The 13,714-nt window shown below is 32.9% G+C and overlaps 2 protein-coding genes across 2 annotated transcripts; one reads left to right on the forward strand and one right to left on the reverse strand.

The window, feature by feature from the left end:
• Positions 1–4,496: 4,496 nt before the first annotated feature.
• Positions 4,497–10,462, reverse strand: LOC110993227 (MMS19 nucleotide excision repair protein homolog). The gene is made up of 7 exons (XM_022259396.2): positions 10,165–10,462; positions 9,619–10,002; positions 8,560–8,909; positions 6,920–8,374; positions 5,860–6,123; positions 5,050–5,217; positions 4,497–4,848 (listed from the first exon to the last, which is right to left on the reverse strand). Exons 1-7 carry the CDS (start codon positions 10,250–10,252, stop codon positions 4,645–4,647), a joined length of 2,913 nt encoding a protein of 970 aa, XP_022115088.2. The 5' UTR covers positions 10,253–10,462; the 3' UTR covers positions 4,497–4,644.
• A 2,140-nt stretch (positions 10,463–12,602) lies between these two features.
• Positions 12,603–13,337, forward strand: LOC110993245 (DNL-type zinc finger protein). Its single transcript, XM_022259424.2, has one exon. It carries the CDS (start codon positions 12,748–12,750, stop codon positions 13,261–13,263), a length of 516 nt encoding a protein of 171 aa, XP_022115116.2. The 5' UTR covers positions 12,603–12,747; the 3' UTR covers positions 13,264–13,337.
• The last annotated feature ends 377 nt before the right edge of the window (positions 13,338–13,714 follow it).

Below are 13,714 nucleotides of genomic sequence, written 5' to 3' on the forward strand. Positions count from 1 at the left end.
TTTAGAATTTACTTGGTTCTTTATTTAGTGCAAACGATGATAATAAGCATTTTGCGTAAGGGTCGGTGCCAAGGCCCATTCACTGGTAACTTTAATATTAGCATTTATCTTAATTTATTTACGTGATACTTAAAGTAAGTCTTATTTAAATATTTGTAAATAAGTATCCTTTTTCCTTAACAACACTATCGGAGTTAAGTGTAAGTATCATCCCCTACTCGTATTGTCTTGTAACAAACAGCTCTAGGCCCGAATGAAGGCAGATTAGTGAGAGAAGGATTACGTGTTAGAGCGAAACTAACCAAGGAGCTTTGCAATCGAACTGAGATATCTCCATGTACGCTTTGTTATCAGTGCAATATATATCGCTTATATTCTCATGTATCTTTATATACACTATGGATCTCAGGTATATAATGTAGCTTTCATAACTTACATCGTATTATGACCGTCAGTGCGTAATTATGTATTATACGTTAAATACGTTTCAGGTGAATTTTGTTTTACGTTTGTAAATAACGTGATTTCATTGTTTAATTTTTCTTAAAAGCTATTTCTATAGTCCATGACATATTCGAATCTTTACTTATTAGTGCCTGTGCCAGCTTAAGCAAAGTTAAGATTTATATCACATTTTTCTTATATTTTAATTAATTTGTAAGTATATAAGGCAAGTGTTAATAAATTGAACTAACTTAAACTTAACCTGGTTACGGCACAATGTTACTACATGTTTTTAAATCAATGGTACTACAACCTTTTATGGGCAGGGCCACAGATTTCTGTACCTGTTCCATGATCACTTGTTAATCTTATAGGCAAGTTGGTGATCAGCCTTCTGTGCCTGACGCTCGCCCTCGACTTTTTAAGTCTAAGGCAAGCCGGTTTCCTCACGATATTTTCCTTCACCGTTCGAGCGAATGGTAAATGCGCACATAGAAAAAAGATCATTAATGCACGGCCGAAGATCGAACCTACGACTTCATGGAGTTGCACCATGAAGCCACTAGGCCAACACTGCTCCTAGATGGAAAACGAAATACACATTTTTTTAACTATCATATTAAATAAACTAAATGTTGTTAACTGTTAACCAACTTTAAAAACGAATGAAGGTATACAATTCAACGTAGATGTCTTTTAAAATTTTAATTACTATGTTGATAAAGGTTAAAGGTATGTACTTAGAAAGCAGATAACTTCAAGGAATGCTACAAATGTAATTACATTCTTACACCACCACTAACACAGTGGAGTTTAGTTAACGATTAGTATTCGAGGAGTTAATACTCTACACCACATACTAACAATAGAGAAACCGAACTTATGTTTCACAATGCAATGCTACTACCTAGATATAAAGTGCTTTAATAACTCAATGGGTAATAAGCACAAACCTATTTTCAACATCCTTTCGTTTAAGGTCTGAACCGTAGATTTTTGTTTCGTCACGTCGACGTCGTCAGCTAATTAGACTCTAAGGTTTCAGGATACCTAAGTAAAAACTTAATTTAGAGACTAGGAAAAAGCAAAAAAATACTAAGGTGTGCTAATTCGGTAACTGATTGACGACTGAGTGAGTGACGGAGCATACAAACACGTGCAAACAACTGATGAAGGAATTACATCTTCTGAGGATGCAGAGGTCTGTTACTGGGTGGTCAGCGAACTAGCTGTTTTTCTGTAGAATATCGAAATTTGTTACATCAAATTTGAAGGTGAAAGTCACCGGGAAAATTTATTGCAGACCTGAAAACATCATAAAACCATCATTCTGCGAAGTCTTATTGATTTGTAAGAGGCAGCGAAAAAAAATCGCGTCCCAAATTTGCCACCCTAGGCTTCAGCCAACTCAGCCTGCTGGTATGTTCGCCATTGATTATTAAATATGCAAATAGAAAGTTCATTGGTGCCCAGGTTTTCAAACCTAGGGATGACAGCCACTGGGAAAATACTACTTAAAATAAAAATTATATTGAAATAAATATAGTACCGCTTCCATAGAACTACAAAATAGGTAAGATCTTATTTACACTTCAATAGGCATATAAACGACATAAGTAACTAATTACCCATAATTTCTCAATATAACACGTAACGACTTTCATAATGAAGCAACTAATGAGCATTTGATCTCGTCATTATATCTATATGTATGTTACCAGGCGAGTATTGTGAGCACTCTCGGGACAGCGGTTCTCCGCATAACGGCGGTAATTAAGGCCAATTAGAGCTGGCAACACTGGGAGTAACGTCAAATAATATGTCATTTAGGCAGGACGATGTGTGTGAATGCTTTATGAAATGGGTGGTATATTCTGCATACCTCTTGGGAGCCTCTTTTTTAGGCTCTATATTTGGTTTTTTATCCCAAAATTATTATTACAAATACTAAAAGTAGTGAGTGTTGGTGATAATAATTTACGTATAATAATGTAATAATATTTAATAGCCTAAATTTTAATATATTATGGTGTCTACATCCTCACATATATTTAAGCTAGTATCTACGAGCAAATAGGACCGCAAATAAATATTGTAATATGTATTGTATATTTATTATAATGCACAATTGGACATGCAGGAAAGAAATTTTGTATAAATATGCCTAAAGCTAAATTAAGGTAAATTAATAAATAGTAGATATAACGATATATGTTCCTTAGGTATAAACGATTAAATTGGAATACGTTAGTAGTTTAGTACCTATTTACCCCGCTTCGGCAAAGGTCGTTAAGCAAGATTAGTATTCAAGAGGAACGGAAGAGCTAGTCCGAAGAATATGCGTCCCCAGACGACTAATGCGACAGTATTACGAACCTTTTCAAGGATTAGCTAAACAAATCCAACCCAGTGATTCTATTAAAATTAGCATACCCGTTTGCTGTTTATTAAATTCACGGTTTAGAACTTATAAAATGAATGAATGTTTGTTTCTGTTTAGAATTAAACTTTAAAATTTAAATATTCACTACAAATCATGTCAAGTTACTCAGCGTTGCAGTTGCACCGCATTTAGGTGTATTCTAAATTATTTCGGTGGTCTTTGTATATCCGGGCGGTTGCTGCGTATCGCTTAGGTACATGGGAAACGGACATGATAATCTCCGTATTTGGTTGCATAAAATATAAAAATAACAACAATATAATACAGCCAACCTATATATGTATGGTGACCTAAACTTGATCACTATATATATGTATAAACTTTTAACTAAGCTTTACTATTGTAGCATAGATACAATGACTGAAAAAATAGAACTGATTTCAGATCAGTGCAATAAGATAGTAAACAGATTTAGTTTATAAAGACATTCCCATATCCCATTTATATCCACGGAATAATAAAGTAATTAACGTCGGCATAACACCCTTTACCTACCTGTTATTTTATTTTATACGTAGTCCGAGATATATACGTACTCAAAAGCGGAGAATAAAAACCCTGAAACCCTTCATTACCATTTAAAGTGGGGCAAACGTTGAAACGCGATAAGAGATTATGCAAATTCAAATAAATTGTTAGTGGCCTCGGATTGTGACGTCTAATCCTAGAAGTACTAAAATAATTAGGAGTCATAAACGCATTTTGGAAAATAACAGGGCGCTTTACAAAACAACATAGTGATGCAGTTTTTTCGTTGCCAGAGCACACACCGAACGCAAAGCAACAAGACGCGGAAGTGATGTGCACCAAAGTAACAATTATACCTATAGAAGGGTAGCCCAAGAGGGAATTTTGGGATTTACTAAAGCGTGGCAGATTAATACACAGAGGGATACCATTTACGGGTTAAGTACCTCTACCAAATATGAGCCCCATATATGGCCGCTCGTCATTGTAAAGGATCAGATTAGTACAAAAAATAATAATCAATTGAAATGGTCGAGCGCGTCAGATTAAGGCAAGGTGAATTAGTGACGTAAAGAAAAGTTGCAAAAAACGACATCTTGGTATTCTCGAGCGGGGCAATTTTATTTTTATTTTGAAGGAAATAATTTAAGGATGACGAAAAATATAATCTGACGATTTCTTCAAACCGAAGTAAGAAACATTTGTCGATAAAATAATAATACGTGTGGCTGCATGTTGCCTATGTATTAAAAAATATTCATCATGAGTAATATTAACATATAAGTAGTGGTACTACTTTGAGAAAATTAATAAAATTTACTTTAAAAAAATTTATAAATTTTTTTATCCTCATTTTCAATCAACATTAAAATATATTTTTTTTTCATATTATTATCTAAGGATTGCAACCCAATAGGTCTGTATGACGCTTGAATTAATACCCTCTTAGTATCGTGTATTCCCCTACTACTCTATTTACTGCTACTAATATTTCATCTGAGGGACTTAATTGTCATGTTTTCAACAGTTGTAGTTTTTTTAATATTCTATAATACATTTTTAGCACGGCACATTTATGCTCTTCTTTCTCTCAAATTCAATTCAGTCGTTCTCACATACATTAATAAAAGAAACAATCATATAGAAACATTTAAATTTTTATTTAAAAAAACAACAGCAAATAGATAAATATAGCAATACATATAAAAGGAAGTCGCTTCTGATTCAATCAGAATTGTAATTTCGTTTAAGGTTACAGTTGCTAAAAATCAAACATATAATTTTATTTTTTAATCATCTTTCTCTTCGCCTGGGGCCCCAACTAGATACCACCTGGTACGTGCACGCACTGCCATATTGCGAACAAGACGTTTTTTGTCGTCAAGAGATGGCGCTAAATCAAACAGCAAATCTGTTTTATACGGCAACAATAGAGCCGTTTTGTACGAATTCGCTATTTCATAGAGGCATTGAAGGCTCTTTATTCGTACATCCTGTAAATAATTAGTAATTATTAAGCGTACTCGCTTCAATTGTACTGTAAAGAAAATTACGAAAAAACTCAAGGAAAAAATTGGGGGCCGACGATACAATGAAATCTTTAATAAAAATGCGATATATTCGATTTTAGTCAGTTTCTCGTTGCTTATATATCGTATTAATATAAAATAAGGCAAGCTGTAATAAATTCTTACCATAGATTTCACATACTCGGATAATTTTACCAATCGTGGTAAAATAGTTTGAAAACTTTGTGCCACAAGAATGTTTTTCGCTAGTACAAAGTATATCAGAACATCGACCATCACTACAAGTAGATCTTTGTTATCATAGTCCAAACTATCCACGACTAATGGCAAAATCTGTAAATCAAATTTATAGAAAATTAATATGTATTTATTCCAAATATATATTTCATTGTACATAATATAAGCATCCACGACATTTATAAATTGTGGACCATCCAATCAGTACTTTTTATTATTATAGTACCTGTTTTTCTTTGTAAATAAAGACCGTACATTTAGTTCAGTAAACTTTTTATATCATGTATCTATTTTCATCAAAATGATAAAAACGCCCTCTATTGGTAATCAATGTAATCATTATTTTATTAATATTTGGCAGTTATATTGAGACATTGAGTTTTACCTCCCTTGTTAATAAAATACATATCATATACGGTCACATCAATTCTTGAATCATATTGAATTAAGTTCTAAAAACATATATTATGCCATCTTATCTAGACGTTAATATTAAATAGTTTCAAGAAATATTTAAATTAGGTCTTCAATTATATTGTATGATAGGAATGTATTATTGGTTACACCTGCATTTTTTAAATATACTTTAACTTAAATAATTCGATTACAAAGACAAGATATAGTATAGACTACAGAACATTCAACTTTTGGTTAGTAATCTAGAAGTTTCTTTATAACTTGTTATATCAAAAAAGACAATTTTCTTGCATGTAAGTAAAGCCAAATAAAAATACATACTTTTTCAACTTCATTATTTAGGACACTCTTAGGAGCCTTCTCCAATACATAAGCCCAACACAGCAGATACGTCTCCTTTGTTTCGCTGATTGGGCCAAATTTCTCTGATAATTTTGCGAAAGATTGGAATATTCTCTGTCTGTATAGTAAACTTGTTCGACAATGTTGTCTAGCGTTTAGACAGTCCGGTTGATCACTGACAATAAGGCGAATCGCTTCCGCTCCTTGCTGGCAACATTCAGGATTTGATAGTGTTATTAGTATCTGTAAATAGATAGAATACGTTGTTAGAAACTTTTACAGCATTATCTCTTATTATGATCAGACTGAAGTACGCAAGTCCTTAATTATTGGTAACAATAATTTTTTTTTTTTTATTTTTTTTTTAGAAATGGAATCTCGCTGTTGCCCTAAAGGGCCTATACGCTCAATTCGGGCTGTTTTGGCGAGCGTAACTCGGTTTAAATTTAAAAAAAGAAGTTTTTCACGCGACTAGCGCAAAGGCGTCTCCTGTGTGACTCGAACCTCGGCTTGATCTATCGCGGGGTGGTCAATCGCTTGAAGGGCGGGACGGAAGCTCACTGGAGTGAGGGAAGTACAGGTCACATTCCCAGGTTTTTTGCCCTAATCTGTGTATAGCTATTAATATTATTGGCCGAGCGGGCGGCTTTTAGTTTGTATTTAGCTATCGTGATTGGATCATCCGTGTCGGGGCCATGAGCCTTTTTTGTCGGGAAAGGGATAATTTTATAGATTACGGGCTCATATATACATCGTAACCATGGTAACGAATGCGGTAATGTTTACGTCCATAGTTTATAAGGCCAGTAACGTTTATTTTACGATCAACAGATGGCGCTCCTATATCTGAGCAGGTAACAAGGGTTCCTGGTATTTTTGGAGAAACACTTTTTTAAGAATGATCAATAAAACAGCCATAGAAAACTAAGTTACGATATGAAATGATATTATATAATATATATTATATAATGATAATATCATATTTGTAAATTATATATTATAATTATTAATGATATTTGTAAATTAAAAAATTACAAACCTTTTGAAGCCAAAACATAAACAAATCGCTTCCTCTCATTATTAAAGCCTTTGCTATCCATCCAAATAATTGTATCAATGACAAACAAATATTTTCATCTTTAGTGCATGAAGACAAATAACTCTTCAAAGATTCATATAACAATTCAAATGTTTGACCAAATTCAGCTTTATTTAATAAATGTGCTACCAAGCAACAAGCTCTTGTCTTAATAAATTCATTATCATTATTAATAGCTATTTTTAATGATAATTTCATTATATGCTGATAACTGGAATCATACACATTTCGTTGTAATGATCGGTACAAGCACTCCAATAGTGGATAATAAATAGCTTCACTTTGGCATTTTTCCATGATTTTTGGACTATGGCACTCCAACACAGCCTTTTGCTTCTCACTTGGCAAACTGCACATTGTATTTGATATTAATGTATATCCATGTACTAAGGATTCTTTTGACCCTGATTGAATTTCCTTCAATAACCAAGTAAGAATGGAATCTATTAATCCATGATCACTTTCAATTTGAGTAACCTTTTCTTCTGTATATAAACTTGTGTTAGAAATTGATCCATTTAATGCTTTAATAACATTATATGCATTTTTATCATCTACAGTAATAATTTTCAACATCTCCTCAATAATTACTCTCGTAAAGTCATCTATACTTGCCAGATTAGATAGCAAATTAAGGCGTTTTTGTAAGATGCTTTTATTATCTACCATTTCCTCGATATTACATTTTCCTTTCACAACCAAATCCATAATAAGCTCTGGATATTTTTTTGCAATTGCATTTGTTGTTTCGACACTTATGTGAAGGATATCATGATCATCTGAATGTTGAACAATATGAATTAAAATTTCTACAAATGGCAACACCAAATCTGGTTTCAAAACATCTATGGTTCTGATAAGAGCTTTAAACCCTGCCATTTGATGTTCTTTTGTTGGCTCACTTACAGCGGACAGGCAAAGCGGTATTATTTCATTTGCTTGTTTATCAATACTGCCTACAACATTCCAACATTTTGCAAGATCATATAGATCTCCTAGGAATTCTAAACTTGCCACTTGCAATTTTGCTGATGTTTTAAACTCATAATATGATATTACTGCTGGAATCATTGTTTTTGTAACAATCACACATGATTCCTTTGAACTGTTAGCTGTGGAAAGCAGAACTCGTGAAGTTTGTACAAATTGGGCCACAGTTGTTGATTCAGCAAGAGATGTTTGCATTGATATAATAATACCTTTAACAAAATTCTCAAATGATTGATCTGTGTTACAAGAAGCTGCCATGTTAGCAATAAGTGCTGATAAAGCTTCATGGGCAGCCATTTTAAGTTCTTCATCAGTTTTATGAGAAATTTCTCTATATAGTGATGACCAAAGTGCTTTAAGAAAAGGTACATAGGTTTCTGGTTTAAATTTTTGACAGCTTTGTGCCTGAAATTGTGAATATTTATGTCATTAATAATTACTTATATAGAAAACATAATATTAAAAAGCAATAAAATAAATATGATAACCTTTTCACTTGCTCAACCTTAGCAAATTTCCATCACTAATTATTTTAAGTAAGAAGACAAATACAAGATAATTAAACTGGTAAATGAAAAAATGCTTCTTACCAATAATCTCAATGAGTCCAACTTTGCTACTCTTAAACTGGAATCTAACTTTTCTATTAACAGTACGAGGCACTGTTCGCCAAACTCCTGAACTCCACATAGACAAGGGCACAGTGCTAAGGCCAAATCATCTCGAGAGACAGCAGCAGGGTCATCAGGAGATGGATGGAAATCAATTGGATAATAACATGAAATCACTTCAAACATTTCATCAACTAAATGTCCAAGAGGAATATTTGCTAGGAATTTAGGTAGAAAATTAAAGAGAAATAATAAATTTCTAGGATCCCTTTCTCCATCCATGGATGATATTAAACCAAAAACAAAGTCAGGCCCCAAGCTTTTTATATCTGAAATTTAAAAACCTGTTTAGAAAAAAATTATGGCATGTATCAACTATACTGCATATGAAGTCTTTATAGAATTATCTTTAAACTATATAACATTTTCGTAATTAAATCTTTAAGTTAATAAATCTTTGAATGAATGTTTTAATTATTGGCATACTAGCTGACCCGGCGAACTTTGTTCCGCCTTAGACGCCATAAATGAGCAGATTTTTGATTTTATTAAGTTAATTATGTATGTTAGTCTATCCAAACTTACCAAAATTCCATATTAAATTGAACTTTTAATATTAAGCCTGATGTCTCTAAAGTAACCGTCATGTTCAACTAAGAAAATCAGGTTTCTTAGATCTTTTCAATTAATTATTTTATTTTTTTTTGTTTATCAATAAAATAAGATTGACAGAATAATCCGCTTTAAACGTCTTTTTTTTTTCATCCTCTTTGACTATATTTGGAGCACACATTCAGTCAATTCTATGTCAAATGTCTTAAGGTTACATTTAAAAAGTTTAATAATTTTATACAGTGTTTAAGTAATTTAAAATTTTCTAATTTTCCACGCATTTCCTTAATTTTTCTTTCATAAGAACCTTCTCCTGATAATAACGAACAGAACAAAAAAAGAATTAGCGAAATCGGTCCAGCCATTCAGGCGTGATGCTGTGACCAAGGGAAATAGGGATTCATTTTTATGTATATAGATACTTACACTCCAAATCTTTATCCATGGCATTTTGCATAGTCAGGTAAATATTAAGTCTATCTTGTCTTAGCTGTGACTGGCAGGCAATCTCTCTAAACAAGACTGTGAAGTATTCACCACAAAGACTAATGTTAAAATTTTTCATACCAACTATTGTCAAATAACCATCTAAAACTGCTGGTATTACTCTGTGATTGTCTTTTAAACGATCAATGTAAAACTTTGATATGAAATTTATTTGTGACACTGTTAAAAAGTCTTGAGGAATTTTTTTAAGCAAATTTGTGAAAAATCGCATTCCTTTTTCTCTGTTTTCAGAATCTTTATGAGTCAGCACTCCAGCCATATTCTCCACTATTCTGGTGATTTCAATATGACCAGACACAATATCTAAAAATAGTGTATCATAACATTAATAAGGAGATAATTCAATAAAAAATGGCAAACATTAATTATAGTAGTAATTAATAAATTAATTAGTAAAAAACATAAATTATTAGCAATCTAAATTCTATGTTATATTCTGAGTTATAGGATTAAAACTTCCAATACCTGTGACGATACTTTGCATTTCATTTATTATGTCGTCGTTTTTAATAATTTCATCAGCTAAAACTTCCTTAAACCAAATTGGCTCCATAGTTAAAGATTTGTATTAAAATATTTCTTAACTTCCTAGGGAATAGTCTACGAATACCAATTCTTATTTAATGCATTATCTTTTTAATCATTACTTTAGTTTACTGTATTTATATTTAAACATATTCAAATTTAATATTTATAAACTTTATTAAACTACAATTTTGCAAGACTTTTACATCTGTGATTAGACTTTAGAGGTTATTTTTATTAGAAGGCAAATACCAACACATACTCTGAGCCACAGATTACTTATTAGTACTTAGTAGTAATAATTTTCACAAAAATGAAACCACCACCGAGCTAAAAAGTTTTTAGCTCGGTGGTCGTAAACTCACTCCGGTTAGGAAGATATAGCTTTAGATACAGTTGCCGTAATATAATTTCTGACATCGAAGTATCACACCGCAAAAATGTCGGTGGTGCCTTTCCTTGGTCATCGACAGTCCAGTTCAATACCAGGAGACAGCCTAGAAGATGGGCCTTCTCCTTATGGGCCTACGTAGTTATATTCCCCGTGTAGTAGTGGAACAGAAAGCTGAGAGAAGTTCCCTCGGACAGCATTTATTGCCAAATTTGTCAATGTGCTACTTTGCCCTGGTAATTTCCCGTTTAACAGATCTGGAGACTGAGTTTTTTCAGGCACTAGTCACTTCACAGGATGTCACCTCTATCCAGACCTCTAAGCATTCTCGTTTTCGACGCAAGGCCACCTTTTACAAGAACATTTAAACCAAGGCTGGGACTTTTCACCAATCGGCCTATGAACTAAAGTTTCATACCCTACGGGACTACCTCGGTGACATTTGGAGTATTTACCAACATCCAAACCCAATCTGCATACATGTAATGCAACACTTTGTTCTCCGATGCGAAGTAAACAGAAGATACAACAAATAGGTTTATGACCATCTGGTATTTGCGTGACTGCAGGGACGATTTGTGTCAAGTCGTAAAGCAAAGTCGAAAAAGAATCTTCCGGCGTGAGCGGTAGTTTCAGTACCTAGGACGTTAAAATCACCAGTTCTGACGATTTCAGCGGTCATAACTCTTTTGGCGTTTCTATATGCTTGATAAATTGAAAGTCTCATCGTTTCCACCATGGGACCATTACATGTAGAATCGCGGATGGTCATTACAAGAAGAATATCATTTCCAGTCCTCCGGATAGGAGAGATGGAAAGTACCAGCCAGAGAAGATATTTGAGTCTCAGTAAGAAAGATCAAGTCCGGCTTCGTAATTTTCAAATCTTAGTGGACCTCGTGGTTGTTGGAATTAAATCCTAATCCTTTAATATTTGTGAAGAGCGCACAAGGCGAGAATGGGAGAGGACGCCATGGATTTTATATGGACGCCACTTTTCTTATTGTGAGATATTATGTCATTTGGCCTAAGGCCGTAGGAAACCACATAAGACTCCCTCTAGAAAGGGATTAACTTATTCCGCTGGTAAAATAGGTTATTTCAAAAGTGGGTGATGGGGTGGTGACGACGAATATGTAATGGCAATAGTTTAGTGATAGAAACGCATCAAAAAACAAAGGTATAAGCTAGTTTAAAACGTAATATTTAAATAAATATTAAATCTTAATATTATTATTGATAATGAAAGAAGATAATACATTATAATACAATAAAAGATAAGGCAAAAGGCAGGAGATTTTAGTCGGAAACGGAACATGTAGTAATTGTAAGGAATTCAGAAGGGTGGTGGGGGGTTGAATTTCAGCATAATATTTCCCTTTGATCTCGCTGCTTTTCAACCAAACATATTCCATTACTCCCAAAAATGGGTTTTGGGAAGAGCAGCTAAATCATGACAATAATTCATGTATGGGACTATATCTAAGTCCTTTATAACTTCCTTGGTAAGCTGATCGGCTTTCTTGGAGTCTATGTAGAGAATGGCATAATTTCTTTGAGAACATGAAAAGCTTATCACGTATTTCGCAAATAATATCCTATTAAATTATTATTATTAATATAGCGCTGGCCGATACGTGGAGGGGATTCCTGCGCATGTGTACTGTGGTGCGGGGGCTGGAATGCGACTGGAGAGCCAATCGACGCTCTTCATTCCACTAGCCCCCCTCAGGTACTTTATTTTTTACTCCTGCGCAATAACGGTCAGCGCTAGAGTTTCGTGCCGCAACTAATAACAAGGTTTCAGTTAAAAAGGAAACTTTTCAATAGTATGTAGTGCCCTTTTTGAGTCTGAGAATGACTGTCCCCACTACCCAGTACCCAATGACGTTCATATTATATATTAATTGTTAAAGTTTAATAGCGATAAACCGTGACTGTCAATGTCAATATCTATTTGACAACTTTAGACAGTGAAAAATGTTTTGATATTTAGTTCGACTCGAGGTTTTAAAAATCTGACGCAATAATAATAGATTAAAATCTTCTTGACTGTTTAAATAATAATTAAAGAAATCTTTTAACAGTAAACAAAAGTCTTACTCCTAATAAAATAGGTTGACAATTTAAATATGTCGCATAAGACCCTAATAGATTTCGTTGTGAAATATCAGTCTCCGAGATTGCTCAATAGTTTTGTATTTTTTCCAAGCCATGGAAATTCGTTTCTGGGAAGAAGAATATCATTTCCAGTGCCGGTTTCATCTTCTACACCACGTACTGAATCATCGAGGCAGTTTAGTTCAAGTACTATTCAATTAAGCACAGTTCCTCTGACCGTTGAGCCAAAGAAATTTGAAGGAAAATTTCAACTTATGTACACATGTAAAAAATGCAACACACGAAATGCTAAATTTATTACAAAACTAGCATATTACAAAGGAGTTGTCATAGTTAATTGTGATGGTTGTGAAAATAGACACCTAATTGCAGATAATCTGAATTGGTTCACAGACATGAATGGAAAGAAAAATATTGAAGACATTATGGCAGAAAAGGGTGAAACAGTACAAAAGATAATGTCTCATGACTTGGAATTTATTGCTAAGGAAATTATTCAAAAAGAGAAACCAGAACTTATAGCATAATCATTACTTTCTGTATCAGTAAAATAATTATGTTAATTTTAACATTTACAATTAAAATGTGATATTATCCTGAATGGACTTTGAATTATCACAATATTTTAAAATGAGTATTAATTATCTTTGATAAAACCAAGTTTTAATAAGACATACACATTGTTAAATGTATTTATTAAAAATTAATTAATTTTACTACATGTTGATATATAAACATTTTATAAAATATGGCAAATCTTACAAGAAAATTATATTGTGCTTAATTTTTTAGCACCTATTTTGTGCTTATTGTATATATTGGCACAAGATGGTAATTATAAAAAAAATATACATTATTTGTAGGATGCTGAAGGCAGTTTCATACTTTAATATCTTAAAATAAAATAATACTTCGGAAAAACATAAACTACAAAAATCTTTGTTAATTACAAATTGAATACAATAAGGCTTTTGCATA

Source organism: Pieris rapae, chromosome 3 (genome assembly GCF_905147795.1).
Source record: "Pieris rapae chromosome 3, ilPieRapa1.1, whole genome shotgun sequence".
Classification (NCBI taxonomy): domain Eukaryota; kingdom Metazoa; phylum Arthropoda; class Insecta; order Lepidoptera; family Pieridae; genus Pieris; species Pieris rapae.

What these genes read in the sequence shown, in the direction of transcription:
- LOC110993227 (XM_022259396.2), bottom strand. Translation starts at nt 10,252, where the DNA reads ATGGAGCCAATTTGGTTTAAGGAAGTTTTAGCTGATGAAATTATTAAA. An exon ending in AATGCAAAGTATCGTCACAG is followed by an intron (nt 10,003 to 10,164) that starts GTATTGGAAGTT and finishes CACTATTTTTAG; the next exon opens with ATATTGTGTCTGGTCATATT. An exon ending in CATGGATAAAGATTTGGAGT is followed by an intron (nt 8,910 to 9,618) that starts GTAAGTATCTAT and finishes TTTAAATTTCAG; the next exon opens with ATATAAAAAGCTTGGGGCCT.
- LOC110993245 (XM_022259424.2), top strand. Translation starts at nt 12,748, where the DNA reads ATGTCGCATAAGACCCTAATAGATTTCGTTGTGAAATATCAGTCTCCG.